The sequence below is a fragment of the Drosophila innubila genome (assembly GCF_004354385.1).
Source record: "Drosophila innubila isolate TH190305 chromosome 2L unlocalized genomic scaffold, UK_Dinn_1.0 4_B_2L, whole genome shotgun sequence".
Classification (NCBI taxonomy): Eukaryota; Metazoa; Arthropoda; class Insecta; order Diptera; family Drosophilidae; genus Drosophila; species Drosophila innubila.
In genome coordinates this window covers 3,246,225-3,265,824 of record NW_022995372.1, presented here as the reverse complement: position 1 = coordinate 3,265,824, position 19,600 = coordinate 3,246,225, and the positions used below count along the sequence as shown (strand labels likewise).

At 35.2% G+C, this 19,600-nt stretch overlaps 1 protein-coding gene across 1 annotated transcript; it reads left to right on the top strand.

The window, feature by feature from the left end:
• Window positions 1-11,812: 11,812 nt before the first annotated feature.
• On the top strand, window positions 11,813-13,294 carry LOC117781003 (microfibril-associated glycoprotein 4-like). Its single transcript, XM_034617707.1, has 3 exons — window positions 11,813-11,952; window positions 12,037-12,939; window positions 12,997-13,294. Exons 1-3 carry the CDS (start codon window positions 11,822-11,824, stop codon window positions 13,112-13,114), a joined length of 1,152 nt encoding a protein of 383 aa, XP_034473598.1. The 5' UTR covers window positions 11,813-11,821; the 3' UTR covers window positions 13,115-13,294.
• Window positions 13,295-19,600: the final 6,306 nt, after the last annotated feature.

Below are 19,600 nucleotides of genomic sequence, written 5' to 3'. Positions count from 1 at the left end.
GGGCCGCCAAAAAGGATGCCCGGCGGCCAGTTGTAAGTGAGCCACTGGGCGATGACTTCAAAACGAGCGACGACAACAGCAACAACAACAGCAACAACAACAGCAACAACAACAACAGCAACGGTAACAACGACGACGACAACGACAACAACATTGATCGCGAATCGCATATCGAAGACAGGCACAACCTCTGCATTCCCCTCTCTCCCCGCCCAATCCCCTTTGCCTTCCCTGTTGCTGTCCAAGTCCAGAATTCGTATTCAATTAAAAAGCGTTTATGCTGCAATTGCAGCAACGTTGCTCGTGGGGGACAGGCGGGGTACACGACGGGACTCAAGGACCCACGGGGCGTATGAGTGTTGCATAGTTTTCGAAAATTCAATTTGCGATTGCAACGCGAGGCGACGCAAGGCGGGTTTAAAAGCTGAACTAGTTTTCAGCAACAACAACAACATCTAATGAAGTAAGCCCGACTGCAAAAGAGCCTGTCATTATTTTGTTTAAATATCAAATACAAGATTTTAATAAGTGTCTTCTAAAAATAATTATTTAAAAAATCTCAAGTACCTTAATTTCTGTTAAAAATTCTTAATTTAAAAACGAACTTAATCTGCTTCGTATTTAGAGTATACAACGCTTATCAAAATAATTTAGTTTATTATATAAAATAAGAAGTATTGATTATTGAAAAAGAAAAACCATTTTTTTTAAATAAGACAACCTAAACAAAAACTTACAATCAAATTGTTTTTGCTTATTCAGGAAATGTATGGTTCTGGACTAATTACTTTTACAAAAGCGTTAAAAATTTATGTTTTTATCATAAGACTTGAAATTTTCGTTTTAAAAATGTGATCAGAAAAATAATTTTGTTTTCGGTGTACATACCAAATTTAATGATTCTAGCTCTTAGATTATCTGAGATGCAAGTTTTCATACAGAAGTGTCTATATCAACTTGATTGTTAATGCTGATGAAAAAAAAAAAATTTAATTTATTAGTTTAAGTTGCCCAATAAGGTAACAGGATACTTATTTATTGTACGTATTTTATTGTTATAATTAATAAAAAAAATAAACAAAGATGAAAAATTAACATACAGTTAGTTATGCAACTATTTTAACAAAAGAACAAAAAAAAAGGAGAGTAGAATTTCGCACCAGGCCATGCCACAATAGGAAACTCAGGTCATATAATAAATAATTACAAATACGTATATTTTATAACATTTTTTAGTTTTATTTTTTTTATTTGATTATTATAGTTGCTTATATAATGTCTAAAAAAAGTAAAGAAGTTCTATTTGGCTTAACTAGTTTTAAAAATAAAAAACTTACGCGTTATTTCGACGATTTTTTTTTATGTTAATAGACCCTTTGTACTTTTTAGGTACAGGGTCTGTAAAAAGTGGAGGCTGCATCCTCGTTGCACGTTGCACGTTGCAATCTGGCCGTGGCATGTCCAGTTTTGGCCTGTGGCCAACATCGTCGAGGCTTTCTGAATCATCGTCATCTTCATCTTCATCGTCGTCGTCGTCGTCGTCGTCGTCGTCGTCGTCGTCGTCGTCGTCGTCGTCGTCGTCGTCGTCGTCGTCGTCGTCGTCGTCGTCGTCGTCGTCGTCGTCGTCGTCGTCGTCGTCTCGTGTCGCGTTGCGTTGCGTCTTAAATAAGTTATTATCATTGCTCGCTTTAATTGCTGTAATTGAAAGTGAAAATGTTTGCCTTTTGATTTGTGCCACAGCAAAAATGTGTCTAGGTGTCAGTCGTGCCACTTTGCCACATTGCCACACAGCGCGTGTAGTGTAGTGTAGCCAAATGGGGAAGGAAGGGGTAAGGAGCTACGTTGCTTAGTGGGTCGTCTCTGTTGCTCCGGCTCAAGGACAACGCACTGAGCACAGCCCCAAAACAGTTTGTCGCATGTGGCGCGTTGCAAACAACGACAACACAACATGCAACAATGCCACATCCATAAAAACTTGTACAATTGATTACAACAATATTTCATATGAACAAAAACTGAACAAAAAGCTAAACAGGAAAACCTAGAGTTAAGCAAACTCGACTTCGAAAGACTCTGTACTTATTTAGTAAATAAATACAATTAAAGTTGAAAATAAAATGTATACAAATATTATTTTGAGAAAATTTTTATAAATAAATTGCAATTCAAAAAATTAAGCTGGACATAGATCAAATTACGCCAGCTTTTATTCCATTTACTGTTTCTCATTTTAAAATTGCCCAATTTTATTTCATGTTTTTTGTTTCCAAATTTTTGTTTACTTAGATTAATTCATCGAATTATTTGTAGGAAATTAAACTTGATAAACCATCAAACCTTTTTAAGTGCTGGGCTTAAAATTATGGCTGTTGTTGTTGTTCGTCTAAAATGCATTTTGAGCAGTTCAACTGTCTCCCTCTCTGTCTGTCTCATCTGTCTCACTGTCTACTTCCATATCAAAGTCGTGCGCTGTCAAGTAATGAAGTTGCCAGATCAACAAAAACCAACAACAGCAGTCCGACACACAAAAAGCTGTCCACACAAAACAGCAGGCAACAGCAGCAACCACAGCAACATCAGCTTCTTCTGTCCAGAGATTTAGCTTCTTCTACCTGTTGCTGCTTTGCTAGCAAATCGTGCAGACGATATCAGTGATCAACATGTTGCCATGGCCACCAGACCAGCAACAGCAACAGTCGCATCCCTTTGTGCAGCTGCAACAGCAACAAAAGCAGCAGCAACAGAAACAGCGACAGAACATTCGACAACAATTGCAATTGCTACCGATTTTTATTATTTGTTGCCGCTGTGAAGTCTCATTGCTGCTGCTGACAAATGTTGTGCCTCTTTCATTGTTGTTGTTGCTGTTGCTCTGGCTATTGCTGCTGCTGTTGTTGTTGTTATTAAAACTTTTTTGGCATTTGCTCTGTTCCTAATTACAAGAAATGAAGCTTTTGATGGCCGCTCCACCCGAAAAACGCGTTCCCAGCTAATTTAGACACCTCGCATGCCACAAATGCTACACAGAAAAAAATAAGAATTATTTCAAAAATCATGTTGAAAAAGTTGGTAATCTTTATAGAAATAACCAAAGATTAAATTAAATGAATGCAAATTCAGACAGAAAGTAAACTTTAATTAATATATTTAATTACGAAAAACATTAGGAAATGTAAATTTAAATTTAAAAAAAATGCTCTCATTAACATTATGTAGGAAAAATTACATTAATTTTTATGCTGCTGCTGAGTTACATTTAACATCAAAATAAATAAAAATACTCACAGTGCAACAAACTGAAACTTAACAAAATTATTAAGTAATAGTAAACAAAAGAGCAAAAGCTGAAATCTAAAATAATTTATTGAAATTCACGTGGCGTTTTACTTTTGTACATTTGTTTTCAAAATTAAAATTTTTCTGCCATGTATTGTTTTCTAAATTTTTAATTCCAAATTTGGTATTATTAGAATTATTTGTGGAAATATTTATAGTTAATTATGCAATAATTTCAACAAAGTATAAAAACGTTATAAAAAAAACTTGTTCGCTTTTAGAAATTCGTATATTTATTTATTACTTCATTTATTTTTTAAATATTAATTTTTTTTTAGATATTTATTTATAATTAACTCTTAAACTCTTGGCACAATTTCATAGCGATTTAATCCAGGAATCCCGCATTTTTTTCTGTGTACTCTCGCCCTTCTTCCCGCTCCTCCACTCCTTTTGTCCTCGTCTGTTGCACTCATTATACAGGCCAACCAATTGCTGATCTCTCAAAAGTGTTGTCCATACCACAGTAGGGACAACTTAGCTGGGGGGAATAGGGGCAATGGAACAATTATGGTGACAGCCGCGCGGAATTTGCAACGCTTGTAAGCGGCTGGCCAAAGGCACAGCAACAACAACAGCCTGTACATCAGCAATTGTTGCTGTTGACCTTCGTGTTGCCGGCGTCGCCAAAAGGAAATAAAGACGAGCGCTAGAAACGAAACAACAAACAGCAAAACGAGCTGCAATTATCTCTGTTTGTTGTTGTTGCAGTTGTTGTTGTCGCCATTGCTGCTGGGCACTTATTTAAATTGCAGCGTTGTAACATTGTTGCCGCTGTTGCTGTTGCTGTTGCAGTTGCAGTTGTTGCTCCCTCAGCCCAATGACAACAGCCCAACATTGACCGCAGCAACAGCAACAAATTTTGGTTGCATGCCACACAACACGTCAATGTTGCAAATGCCAATGGCATTGTTATTGCTGTCGCCGTCAGTCGCCAATTGCCGACAGGCAAGCGACCATTGCTGCTCGCCCCTCAGCAACAGCTGGACTCTATTTAATTTTTTAAATAAATCTCTTATTATTCAAATTCTTTTCAGCTCAAAATGAACAATCAATTAAATTATTAGCTATTTGACATCATATTTGTGCTTAGATAAGTTAATATGTTTTATTATGTTTCTATTAGCATTTTAATCATTAAAAATAATATAATTCTAATATTTAAAATTTTTTTTAATACATTTTCAAAAACCTGATCAAAGTTCTGTATACGTGTATTTCAAGTAACAGCAACAGAAAAAATACTTGACTTATCTATAAATATGATAATTTAAAAGTAGAGAATATAACTGAAATAGACTCAAAATGTTTCCAAGCCTGCAAACCTTCCATATATTAAAACATTTAAAATATGTTATATTAAAAAAAAAAAAACAAGATATGTATTTAAATATCAACATTCATAAATATCCACAATGATGATTTTTCTATTGATATCAACATTTAAGGGCAGACAAATATTTGAATTTAAGACCTAATACTTAACTACAAGTCGATAGTTGATATATAAAACTGTTCTATAAATATAATCTCCATCTTCCCATCTGCAACAAGATGCTCTCTATTTCAAATATCCACACTCTCCTATATGTTATGATCCATAGATAAATTTAAGAAAATAATTAAATAAATAACATTTTTTTATTTCAAATTAATTTCATATATCAATTCTCACAATATCTTAGCTTTTATTCATTGCTCTGCCTCTCTCTCTGTTTCTCTCTCTCTCTCTCTCTCGCTTGTGCTCAATCACCTGCTTGCTCTGTCTCTGTCTCACACAATTCGCTACAAATAATTATTATTAACACCAAAAGCAGAAAAAAATCGCCAACGCAGATTTCGTCTTTGTTGTTGTTGTTGCTGCTGCTGTTGTTGCTGCTGCTGTTGTTGCTGGTGCTGTTGCTGCTGGTGTTGTTGTTACCTCTGGGCAGCAGAGCAATCAATCAAAATGCGCTCCAGATCCGGAGCCAATGCGTAGATTTATATCAGCGCCTTGACGATGTGTCAGCAACTGTTACTGCTGTCGTAGTTGCTGCTGCTGCTGCTGCTGCTCCGATTGGGATGCTGTTCGGGATTCGCTGACAGAGAAGATGCCTCATAAATGCAATGAGCAGCAGACATTGCCACATTGGCACTGCCGATTCCGATTATGAGATGATTGCTTAAGATGACAACGAGCAGGCTGTGACTGAGATTCAACCTGGAGACGTAGACGCACAATGGGAAAAATGCCGCCATTTGCCTATACTTTTGAATTAATTGAATCTTCAAAAGTTATTGTCTGACTGTTTCTTCTATTGCGTATTGGAACCGATACCAAAATTAATTCATTTTCGGTAAAATTGCCAAGACAAGGGTCGGACCAAGTTAACACTGTCATAACTTTATTAAATCTCAACCAATTTTCAAGCGAAGTGGCATTTGATCATGGTTTACCGTCTTAATTTCTTCTGCATTCAAATTTAATTAAAACAGTCTTAAAAAAACTGTTCCTTCTGGATTTTGTTTTCGATTTTAATACTAAGGGTCCCCCCTTTGATATTTTGAAAACTAAAAATTTTAAATCTCAAGCTTTCACTTTCAATCAACTCCTTATATCGTTATTAGTATAAAACAACACTTTAAACTTGATTCTGAGGCGTTTCATTTTTTTGTAAAAAATCATGGGAAATTGAACAAAAATTTGGACTTGTAAAGTTGCTGGATCCAAAGTCTGAACAACTTAAGCCTGTCATAACTTGGCCAAAAGTCAACTGATTTTTAAACGGAATGTCATTTTGAACATGATTTGGCCTCTAAATTCATTCTGCATTTAAATTTTATTAAATTCGCTAAACAAAATATTTTTCTCTATTTTCTACTAGATCTTGATTTCGGTGGTAAGGGTCCCCCCTTTGAAATTTTGAATTTGAAAATTTTTAATCACAAGCATTCACTTTCAATCAACTCTTAATATCGTAATTAGTATAAAACAACACTTTAAACTTGATTCTGAGACATTTCATTTTTTTGTAAAAAATCATGGGAAATTGAACAAAAATTTGGACTTGTAAAGTTGCTAGATCCAAAGTCTGACCAATTTCAAACTGTCATAGCTTTATTAAAACTTAATGGATTTTTAAGCGGAATGTCATTTCGATCATGGTTTGATTTAAAAATTCGTTCTGCATTTATATTTAGCTTAATTTGTTAAAAAAATTAAAATCTAAAATTGTTATTTAAAATCTACTTCTGTTTCAAAAATTGAAATCGTTCCACTGTGAGACGGCGACATGCAACTGAGTCAGTGGCTCTGGCTGAGCCTGTGAGCTGTGTGCCTCTAAGCTGATCTGTGGCCCAGTGAATGACATGAACGAGGCTCGAGGAATGCCCCATGCACCATGCCTTATGCCCCATGCGAGTGGCAGCAATAAAAATGACGTTCCAGATTATTGCGCACACACACACACACAGCAATCGCAATCGCACTGGACGAGCAGCAACAAAAGCAGCAGCAACTAAAGAGGATGCCACACTGGACTGTGCAGAGTCAATGTGGCAAGGTGAAGGGGGGCAGGGGGACAGGGGCACGTTGCAGACATGAGCGACGACACATGAACGTGTTCCGAGCTGATGATGCTTACGCGCTTTTCAAGTTCCACACATAGTTGCTGTCATTATTAAAGACATTTTCAACTACATTCTAGTAGGTACTTAATTTCGCAACAACAACAGCAACAACGACAACAGCAACAACATGTTGCGGGGGTGATGAAGGGCAGCCGAGGAATGCCACCTCACACGCACCGAGGGACAAAGAGACAGAGACGGGCAGTGGCGTAAGAGAAAGGGACAACAACAGCGACTGTCAAGTTGCGGCTACTTTCGAATTGCATTGGAGGAGAATTACAACAGAGTCAGCTGAGGGAAAGAGCGGCACCTAGAGGGAAAAAGAAGACAGCTGAGGGGGTAAGAGAGAAACTTCACTCAGAAAACAATATTTCTATAATTAAATAAAAATCACCACATAATTTAAATTGCACGAAAAATAAGAAAAAAATATCGACGTATGCATTTTTATTGTGTGCTAATTAAAACAGTCATAATAATACAAAATTATTGGAAAAATTTTAGAAAATTGACGAAATGGAAAAAGGAAATCAGTTTTATTTTATTTAAATTGATGAGAAAATAATGACAGTAAGAGGCAAAAAAATAACCATTATACATTTTAAATTGATCTTAAATTTCGGGAAAAAAAAATAATATTAATTATAATAATAATTGATCTGTGAGCAAAATGTTTTATAAAAATTTGTATGATAAGTACATGGCTCATTTCCGTCAGCTGAGATTAGAAAGAAAAGATACAACCCTCCGAAACATTAATAAGAATATCTCGAAACACGCACAAAAAAAAATATTTTTTAAAAATATGAAGTCTTATCAAACCAAAGGTTTTTTCACATTTTTAAAACAATTTAAGTAAAACATTCTAAATAAAACGTTATAATTTAACATTGTAATGAAAAATTTGCTTCTCTATTGATGATGAGTTTTTATAATTTTTTTTTTATGCCAATGTCAGAAATTTGTCATAAATAGAATAATAATTTTGCATCGATTTTCATTGCCGGTCATACGTATGGCTAAATTTTTTAAACGACTAGATACTAAGTATTGATTTGCAACCAAATTAAAATCAATCATAATGGAGTCGGCGAAAAGTAACAAAGTTGGTTATTTTGAAATAAAAATTTTGGTGTGTTTGAACTTACCTTAAGTAAGTTTCTGTTTCAGGAACTGATTCAGGAACTGTTTCAGGAACTTTTTCAGAAACTCGTTAAGGAACTGTAATATCTATGACAACAAAAAGCAAGAACATTTTTTTTCCATCTTAAATTTACATGAATTTTGTGTAGGCGCAGTCAAAATGCTTTTAGGAACAAAGACAATGCAACTGCAACTGCAACTGCAACTGCAACAAGTGGCGGTAAAGGGGTAAGCAAAAAATTGATGAGTTAATTAACGCGCATTGGCAACATTCCGGGCGACTAATAACCAAGTTGTAGATGACCACGATGACGATGACGACGATGACGATGACGATCATGGGGAGGACTCTGCATTCAGCATTCGCCATATTTATGAGCACTGTGAACACTGTGAGCTGGGCAACAGCAACAGCAACGAGTTGTCGATCTGGCACTTCAATGTCAGTTGTTCATCATCATCAGCAGCAGCAGCAACATCATTATCATGTTGTTAGTGGAGAGTATCATGGCCTGATGCAATGCGACTGCAATGCGTTTCTTTAATTGAGTTTTGCGTTGTTGCATTTTCAGCAAACTGCAACTGCAACTGACTCTGTTTATGGCCATGTTGTTGGCTTGCAACAGCAACAGCAGCAGCAGCAAATACAGCGACTGCAACGTGGCATATTATCACACAACCATTAAATATGATGAAGACTGCCGAGTCAAGACTTCTCTCTCTCTCTCTCTTTCTCCCTCTGTCTCTCTCCCTCTGGCTTATATGTCCATCAGTTGCTGCTGCTGTTTCTGCTGTTGTTGCTGTCGTCAACTTTACGCATTTATGACGCGTTTTCTCATCGCTATCGAGAGTTTCTAGCATCTAGACAATGAGGCAAACAACCGCAGGCACTGAGAGATCTCCAATGTTGCTCCCTGGGGCCATTACGCATACTTTTAAAGTTTTGGATTTTGCTACTTCCCCATTCCTCCATCTCGCTCATCTCCTGCCACTCAACCTGCTCTTTGATGTGACTATGGAGGAGGTTGCACTCCAGTTGCAACTCAGATCATTATCAATGATCTTCTGCCATTGCCATTGGCATTCCCAGTTGCGCTTTGAATGTCCAGTTCTTGTCCGTCCTGCAATCTTTGACTGACACAATGCCAGCACAGTGGTTCGAAGCCCGCCATCATTTGCCCAGTAACAAAATGGGAAGTATTGAATTATGAGTTTGTGACAATGTCTGTCCCTTTTTTTAAGCAGCTAGATTATTAATTATAATTTTTTATTGAGTCTCCCAACACTCAAAATACAAATAATTCCCATTTTTTAATATAATACTCAGGATAAGATCTTAGCTTAGTTCAAAATTTTATTAAGTTTATAGCTGTATAATTTACAATTAATTTATTTATTTTGATTTAACTTAACTATCACAAATATGTTGAGTTTAATCTAATGTCTGTGTTGTCCTTAAAGATCATTTTTATTTCCGAATTTTTTCACAGCCTCCTGCAATCTCGCAAATTAATTTAAAAATCATTAAACTAGGGCAATTCTAAAACTATACCCCTGTAACGCGTATTATTTAGAATTGCTTTTACGAATGACAAAAATTATAGCTAGAATATTACAAGCATTTAAAAATAAAAATTTTAAAAATAAAAATTTGTCGAGAAATTTCTTTAAAAATAAGGACGATGTTTAATAAAATATTTCTGATTTTGGTTTCACATTTTTATTTTTCTTGAGTTTCCGAACAATTTTGTGAGTTTTTCTTATTTAATTTTCTAATTACTCTTAATAGTTTTCTTTTTTGAATTTTAATTGATTTACAGTAGGTATTCAATATATGCAACGTTTACACAAGAAACATTTTTGATTGATAAATTACTATACAAGCAACCATAATTTTATTTACCATTTTAATTTTCATTCTTCCTTATTTTGGATTTTTTAAGTTTTTATGTTTGATTTTATTCTTTGTATCCATAAGAAATATTCTGAGTTGTTAAGGTTGCCAAAAATTTTATAGTGATCAGTTAATAAACAGTCAAAATAATTGAGATATAGTTAATAATTTTGAAATATCGTAATTTTAATGCCGCTGGTGTCAATCATAAATTTATTCACGCTTAGTGCTAAAATTTTAAATTGCATTCAATTGTTGAAGGTTTTTTTAATATTTGCTTAATTTTTGAATATTCTTTTTATACATTTTTATTTGATTTATGCTGATTGAATCGAAAGTCTGTTAAGATATGGTTACTGTACAGTCGAGCATCTTGCCTGCAGCGTTCTTACTTGTTGACTATGAGTATGGGTATCGGTATGAGTATCTGTATGAGTATGAGTACTCACACTCGTATTGAGCAATGCGCTGATTGATTGCTTTCTTGTAAATATTTCTTACTCTTTGCTGTTTGTTGTTGCTGTCGATGTTGTTGCTGTCGCTGTTGTTGCTGTCGTGGTTGTTGCTGTTGCTGCCACGCTGGCAATTTATTGGGCATGCTTCCCTCGGCTGCCGTTGGATGATTAAAAACGCTTTTGTGTAAATTATTAGCTGCAAATTCTCAGTTCAAAGTCATTTGCTGCGCCACCATCATCCGCCAACGTTGCTGTTGTTGTCGTTGTTGCTGTTGTTGCTGTTGTTGTCGCTCATAATTCTCGCCTTGAGGTTTGCCACAGGTTTCCTTTCAACGCCATCGTCGTGGTCTCATCATCAATTGCGTTTCGGTGTGAAAATGATGTATGTTACACTGCGGTTGGTTTCGCATTGCACTTCACCTTCAGCCCCTTCCCCCACCCCCCTTCTGTCTTCTCTCCAAGTTGCAGATAGAGCCATTCTTCGGAGACTAGCCCTTTGACTCTTGCGCCTTGCTTTGCGGATATTGTCGGCGGTTACTTTGAGACGCGTAAACAAAAGCCTCTTCCTCTTCCCACTCCTCTCTCCCCTCTCTACAGTCACTGCCTCACCATTTTCTTCAGTTTTTTTTTCTAGAACAACATCTAAATTTCCTTAATATTTCCATTTGCTTGTTGATCGAATTTATGCCTTCAACTCAGAGAGACACAACTTCAGTTTGTGTTTGTTTCATTTCCAGTCATTTCCAGTTGAACCTCATTGAAGCATTCCGCAGAGTTGAACATTCAAGTTGCCGGCAACAGCAGCAACAGTTGCAAGTTGCAAGTTGCCAGTTGCCAGTAGCAACAACAACCATGACAATGACACTAGGGATGTGTACCGATATGATAATATTGATATCGTATCTATAAAGAGAAAATATCCTCAATTGTAATTCATGCATCAACACACATTTCTTATTAAAGTTTTGTTAAAAATGTATATATTATGGGACTTTATTTTTATTATTGCATAGCTATAATTTACGAAGTTCAGAATTATTGGTTGTTTTGCGCTCAATAAAAATAAGAAATATTTAAATTGAGTTGATATAACATATTACGGTAACATAATCAGTCTTTATAGTATATAAAATAATTGTAATTGCTTAAATGCTTGGAAATGTTTCAACGATTGAATACAAGCTACATTTGTTATCAAAACAAAAGTTGCGGAAATTGTGGTTGCATGACCTTGAGTTTTTATGGATGTAGATACGAGTGCAAACATATATACAAAGTTTAGAATGTGTGTTGATACCATTAAATATTTAAATTCACTTTTTGCTTCAACTCAAATTTCGACTCAATCAGTCTTTTTAGGCATTCGGAAAAATTCAGTCGCAATATGTGGCACAAACTATTTTGTATAATCTATATAATAAATACATTAACGTCGGCTGCGAATGGAATACATATTTCCGAATATAACGAGACGAGATTAATTCTGGAAATGAATTCCCAAATATCTGAGTTGAGGTAAGTTCCCTATCACTTTTGCTGGCAGCTCAGGCCTCACAAAAACAAACACGAAATTAAGACTGAAATAAATAACTTTTTTAGAACGGTACAGGAACATCAAAATAAGTTGATTGAGGAACTCTTTAAGGCAACGGATCTTCAAGTACTGAAAGCGGAACAGGAACGACAGGGGAAACTAATAGAAGATCTTGTTAAGGCAACGGATATTCAGAATCGTCAGGAAAAGTTAATAGACGGACTAGTTAAGGCAACGGATATTCAAAGTCTCAAAGCGGAACTAGAAGAACAGAAGAGAGATGGAGCTGATAAGGATTCGAAAATTAAATTCCTTACAGAGGAGCTGGCGCGTCTGTCAAAACTAATGGGTGATCTTAATAAACAATTTAATAATCAATCTCTTAGAGTGAAGCAGAAAGAACAGAAAATGGTGATAGAAGAAGTTGTTAAGGAATCGGATAAAGACAATTTGAAGCCCCAAACTGTCAATTGTACCGGTGCCAAGTCTAACGGGATTTACGAAATACTGCTGTCGAAATTTAGTAGTCAACCTTTAAAAGTTGCCTGTGATGCAGTTACTCAAGGAGGCGGATGGACGATTATCCTGAGGCGTATGGGTGGAAGTGAGGACTTCTATCGGAATTGGACCGAATATAAAAAAGGATTTGGAGATTTGAGTGGCGAATTCTTCTTGGGACTTGATAAAATACACGCTTTGACGACAGAGAGGAAGCAGGAATTACTTGTAGTCCTACAGGACGACAAGGGAAATGAAGTTTTTGAGAAGTATGCGGAATTTGCCATCGGAAATGAGGATCAGCAATATATCCTACACACTCTGGGCAAGGCCGGTGGATCTGCGGGTGATTCACTCTCATACCATCTTGGCTCTAAATTTAGCACCTATGATCGAGACAATGATAATCACAATAGAAACTGCGCCGAACTATTCACTGGCGGCTGGTGGTACTTTAAATGTCACTTTAGGTATGATGAAGTGTTAATTGTATTTAAAGCTGCGTTTACTAACTTGAATTCTTACAGCAACTTGGCGGGAAACTATAATGGTAACCGCTATGGCGCGGGCGTCAATTGGCACTCTTTTAAGGGTATGGGTTACTCCCTCAAGAGAGCCGTCATGATGATCAGGCCCAAGAAGTGAACTCTAAGAGTATGAAATATCAAAATCTTTTCTACAATTTATTAACATAAGCAATTTACATTCGTTCTGTATACATCTCTTTTGTTCTCTATCTTTATATTTTTATTTATCTCTCACGAATCTTCTGAATCACAAATAATACCTAAATATGATTAATAAACTAAAACTCATTTAAATAACTATAAAAAGCGATTTATAAGATATTCCTCATAACATTTTAGGTTCCCAATGCCAAATACTATCTTTACTGTTGTGAATATCGATACTTTTGTGACAATACCCATCGCTAAATGACAGTGTCTGTGTTGCAGAAACATTGGCAATATTTATTGACATTTACCTTTGGCCGGGGCAAAAAGTGCCCTCAGGATGCAGCAACAACACAGCGAAACAAAACGAAAAGAGACGAGCAGAGACCAGAGAAAACGAGACAAGACAGTCCAGTGAAGAGGAAGAGAGAGAGAGAGAGGGGTAACGGCGAGAGAGACAGCCTGTTTAACTGTCAGTTATCATTCACTCAAAGAACACAAAATGACAAAAATTGCAAAGTCGCCAGCAGAAATGGAATTCAATACGTTGTTGTTGCTGTTGCTGTTGCTGTTGCTGCTGTTGCAGATGCAAATGTTGCTGCTGAGTTACGAGCAGCGCTTTCGCTTAGAATGAGCAGCAACAGCAGCAACAGCAACAGAAAGTGGACAATGGAGTTGAGCACAGGATGTTGTCGTCTCAAGGTCTATTCCATAACTCAGCGATTGTCCATTTGGCCATTGGACGACATTGCTCCGGTTTTCACTCACAATTAAAACTGCAATAGCAACAACTGCAATCGATAGCATTAGCTATCTCTTTTTGCTCTCTCTTTCTAGCGGTTGCAGTTGCTACAAATTTGAAATGAAATATTTTCGATTCTGCTGTCAACGCGAGTTCTGTTGACAACACATTAGCAACTGTTGCCAGCAGCCAGCCAGGCAGCAGCAGCAACATGTTGTTGCCACTGGACGTGGCGACATCGGACAGACGTTGCGCATGCGCCGCACGATTTGCAATTTGCAACTAATTGAACGCGTGCGCAGGCGCAGTTTGTACCTGCCGATTGCTCTCTCACGCTTCCTCTCCCCCCCGCTACCTCTTACTCTCCCACCATTCTTCTCTCTCTTTCTCTCTCTCTCTTGCCACTTGCCACATGCAGCAAGCGCCGTTTGGCAGCTAGAAAAGTGCCAGGCGACAAAAGCAGAACGACATACACCGGAAAAAAAACAAACTTCTTATATAACCCAACCAGTTTACTTATATTTAAATTATTAATCCAAAAAATTGCAGTTCTTAATACAAGAATAAAAATCTGTAATTGTTAGGAAAGTAGAATTATGTTATATTTGATTTTAATCCTGATAAGAGTCACCGATTTACTCGTTACAAGTAAAAGAACACATTAATATATTAAAATAAAACAATTTTAAAAAATTATGAATTTCACAATTTTCCATATTTTTTTAATTTTCTGACTTAAATTTTAAGAACATTTATTGTTATAATAAAATTTATGCTAGGTCAAAGAGTTTCTCAAACCAAGATGTTTTCTAACCTCAAGAATGTTATGTTCTCAACGCATTTTTTAGTCAAAAATTCTAAGTTTTGAGACCAAAATCTTGATTTTAAAACATTTTTTTATCAGTGTACAAAAAAAACACACACAAAAAAAATTAAATAAAACTAGAGACACGCGTGTAACTTGAAACTGGACTTGAAATTAGTTTTGAATTGAATGAATTTCGACAGGCTCTCACTGTGTGGAGCCATGTGGCAAGTTCCAGAATACGTGCAGCTATGCAACACGTTATACTCAGGCCAAACAACCAGTTTTCCTCCAATGCATTGGTGACAACAACCATTAACAACAGCAGTAATAGAAACTTTTACTATGCATTTACATGAAAGTTTTTTAAAGTCTGGGAAATTCGATTTTTTTGTAATCGTACAACTGCCACACATTTCTCAAATGTTTTTTGAATTATTATATTATATTATACATATCTTTCAAAATGTTCACTTGAATTTTCATCAAATTCTTAGTAAAATGCTTCAAAGTGCGTTTAATTTTTTAAAAACTATCGAATTTTTTCGATCACTGCTCATTTTTTCGTACCTTGAAACTCGACACTTTTCATATACTTCAATCTGTCAAAACTTTGTCAAAACTAAACCGATTTCCACGCGGAAAATCAATTTTATCCTAATTTGATGACTTAATTGATTCTGAATCAAAATTGATTTTTATTTTTGATTTTGATATTCCATCAGTGCCCGTTTTTTCCGTACCTGATCCAGACTCTTGGCACTTGATCTAAAACTTTAAACTATCATAACTTTGTCAAAACTAATCCGATTTCCATGCGGAATATCATTTCTCTCAGTCAACACCAAAATTGTATTACATATAAAAAAATTTTATTGTTAAACTTTTCAATTTCCCAAATGCAAGAGACAGTGACGTCTATTCGATTTCGATGCTAAGGGTCCCCCCTTTGAAATTTCGAAAATTCTAAAATTTAAATCTCAAGTTTTCACTTTTAATCAACTCCTTATATCGTAATTAGTATAAAACAACATTTTAAACTTGATTCTGAGACCTTTCATTTTTTTGTAAAAAATCATGTGAAATTGAACAAAATTTTGACTTGTAAATTTCAAAGGTTTGACCAACTTCAAACATGCATAACTTTGTCAAAACTGAACCCATTTTCAAGCGGAATGTGATTTTGATCATGATTTGGCCTCTTAATACATTCTGCATTCAAATATTCCTAAACTCGTTTAAATCAATTCGTTTTTTTTTTTTGCACTAGGTATGTTTATTTCGATGTCAAATTTATTATAAAACAATATGTTAAAATTTTAAAATGTTTCAAAATTGATTTGTGGAACCGAAACCGTAACCTATATTTGTTTCGGTTTGATTTCCTGGTTGTTATTATTATAAAGCACATCAATGCACTTTCGAATTTTTAAAAAATCATCAGAAAATGGACAAAAATTGGAAACTGTAAAAGTTGTAAAAGCTTTTCGAACTCTTCTGAGGCCATACAAATATACTATTATTTTTAAATGTTAAGATTTTGGCTTTGAGTAAAAAATATATTTTTGCAGATCTTTTTGAATCTTTTATTCGCAATTATCTAAACACTTTACAGTACCCAGTAAAATGATTATTGTCTATTTGAATCTCACTCTCCCGCCCTCTCTCTCTCTCTCTCTCTCTTGTTATCTCTGTCTTCAATTTTCTCTCTATCTCTCTTTATCTTGCGCTCTATTTCTATTAAATTTATTTGCAATTATTGTCCAGCTTTTATTTATTCCAAGACAAAAACCGCCCGCAGTGTTTGCTTGTCTTCCTCCATTGGGAACAACAACCACAACAACAACAACCACTTGGTGGTGCCCTTGTCTTTGTTATTGTGGTGACTGTCCAGTGGGTGGTGGCGGGGAAGGGGTCTCTCCTTATTATTATATTGCTGAGGCCAGAAAACGAAAAAAAAAAAAACCAACAATCTGCAATATGCTTATGCATTTCTTGTGGTTGCTTTGGCGGCATTGAAATACGTCGAGGCAACAACAATAATAACAACAACAATGGCGCTGGAATGTGGCTCCATTAAATTGTGAGCCTAATACACGATTGTTGTTGCTGCTACTGTTGTTGGTGCGATTGCTACTGTTGTTGTTGCTGCTGTTGCCGTTTTGTTTGTTGTCGCGGCGCATTAGCAATTTAATTGATTTGTAGGCAACAATTTGTCTGCCACTTCAAGTCAACTCACTCCTCAGTTTGTCTTTGAGTCTAGTTGGCTTCCAGCAGCAGCAACAACAACAGCAACAGCAGGTTTTGTTGTTGTTGCTGTTGCTCGTTTGTCATAAAATATGCATAATACATCAGAGAGATCTTGGCATAACTCAGCGAGTTATATTTGCTGTTGGGGGTGTTGTCGCCTCGCTTGCTTCAAAGCAGCAACAAGTGCGCCAGCAACATGGCGTCGCAACATGAGAAAGAGACAGCAACAGGTGGCAACAACAGCAGCAACAGCAACAACAATTGCAGCAACAGCCCTTTGGGTTTTTGTCTTGTTTGTTTTCCACATCGTTGGCTGCTCATATCGCAGTTGTTGTACCTGGATGTTGTTGCTGTTGTTGCTGTTGTTGCTGCTGTTATTGCTGTTGCCCTGTTGGTTATTAGCAACATTCAGCAGCTACACCCATTTAATTAGAGGCCTTCGTTTCACACACAGCTGTCGTGGCAACTTTGCCGTCACATTGGAGCCAAAGTGGCGGCCATTTTAAGCTCATCAATGGAGCAATGTGAGCAAAAAGGAAGCAAGAGGAAGAGAAGGGACAAGTCAGGTGAATTTTAAATATTTTTTGAAAAGAATTCGACAGCCAAGACTAAAAAAATGAGCAAACTAAAGAAAATTTAAAAAAAAAATGCAAAACTAGAATCAACTTTAATAAGAAAATAAAGAAAAAATACAAATTAAAAAGCTCTGAAAATTTACACAATAATACAATTAAGTTTTGCCAATTTAACCACTTTGAAAAATATAAAGAATTGAAAATGCAAAAATAATTCTGTGCTTTTAACAAAATCAAAACTTTTACTTGAAATATTTGTGCATAATCAAATAATAATAATAAATAATAATAATAATAAATTTTCAATGCACATAAAATTAATTTTAAATTTTATTAAAGGGCATAGAATATATTTAAAATAAACATCATTATTGTCAAAAATATACCAATACAACAAATTTTAGGCAGCCGATTTTTGTGGCTCCATATGTATAATATGTATATCTGAAAAATAAAATCACTAAAATTTCAATAACTTTGATACTTTCTGCGTTTGCTTAATGAAGCAATTTTTTTCACTGAAATCTATAGAAACCATTTGAACCGATCTATTCAAGCTACATTTTATTTTGTCTTTTAATAATTTTAATTTAATTATTCATTCCAACAAATGTAGTCGGCAACAAAAACTATTTAGTAATAAAATACAAACATTTTTAATAAATTTGTATGCATGTACAATTAAAAACCAACATTTTATTTTTAAAAATGTAATTTTCAATTTAAAATGAAAGAAGACGAGGTAAGAAAAAATTTGTTTGATTGCGAAGATAGTTGACAATTTATTTTCCTTCTTTTTTCGTTTTCATATTAAATTTCTTAATACTTTTTTAATTAACCACACACAACATGTAAGTATAAAACGAAAGTTTTCTTATTTGGCGTTTCCTAGTTTGGTGTTTTTAATTTTATTAGTATGACCTGTCTCAAAATTATTATAGGATATTATATAGGCAGCAAACTCCTGCAAATGCCAGTGTTACTTTCTTTCCAATGAGTCGACTTCTGTAGACTCCTGTAAATTCTATTGTAACTTTCTATTTCGGCACAAGTTCAATCTGAATTTGAATCCCGTCTAGTTGCTCTACTCTCAATGATTTATGTGGCAGCCACAACTGAAGAAAGGACGCTGCTTGTTTGCAACACCTGCGGCAAATAGTGTCAAGATGAAAGGTGTTAGTTTTATGTGCAGCTCCCAAAAACGAGTTTAGTTACTTTTCATTTCCATTCCCGTTGCCCGATTGCTGCCACACTTCTTTTGGGGCACAGCTTAATTAGGTTTTTCTGTCGAAATTCAGCACAAAAGGCGACTAATGTCCTGCCACGCCCACATACTCTGTCCGATGAGTCGCCGCCGCCTTTCTGCGCCAGATTAATGGCATACCTTATAAATTTGCACTGTTATACATTTCGCCTGATGAAATCCCATCCCAGTTCAAGTCCAACTTCAAGTCCAATTTTAGGTCCAACTCCAAGTTTATGTGTTGCTCCCGTCGCCCTAATTAGCCCAGTAGGCAAAGTGTATAAGTATGTGAGAATGTCTGTCCGTCTGTATAACAGTTAGATTTCAAAAAAAAAAAGATTTAGTACAGCCAAATTTGTTGACAATACCAATATATTGTTCTGAAAAATTCTATTAAAAACACAAATTTTTTTAAGCTATAGTCTTGGGATTTTATATACGGAAAATTTAGTATTTTGCGAAGGTTTCTTTAAAATTTCATCTTTGATTAGTTAGTATCATATTAGTTATCATATTAAATTTAATATTTAAATTAGTATTTAAAAAAATTATTCTTAAATTATTATTCAAAAAAAAATTGACATTCGCGATTCTTAAAAAATTAGTTTTTCTTAATTATATAATATTATTTTAATACATAAAATTTTGATTTAACAATTTATTATATTTTTCTTTTTTTACTTATTTTAGTTATTTTATTTTTTTTAATTATAAATGATCAAGCGTCTGCAAGGTAACAGCTACTGGGCATCTATAAGTCGAGCACTTCAACTCTAGCCTTCTTACTTGTCTGATGCTTTCTTTGGAGCCAAGAAATGTGTTTATAACAAATGAGATTGCAT

Coding starts and splice junctions, on each gene's coding strand:
- LOC117781003 (XM_034617707.1), top strand. CDS start 11,822: ATGTGGCACAAACTATTTTGTATAATCTATATAATAAATACATTAACG. Junction 11,953..12,036: donor TCCCAAATATCTGAGTTGAG/GTAAGTTCCCTA, acceptor TAACTTTTTTAG/AACGGTACAGGAACATCAAA. Junction 12,940..12,996: donor TACTTTAAATGTCACTTTAG/GTATGATGAAGT, acceptor GAATTCTTACAG/CAACTTGGCGGGAAACTATA.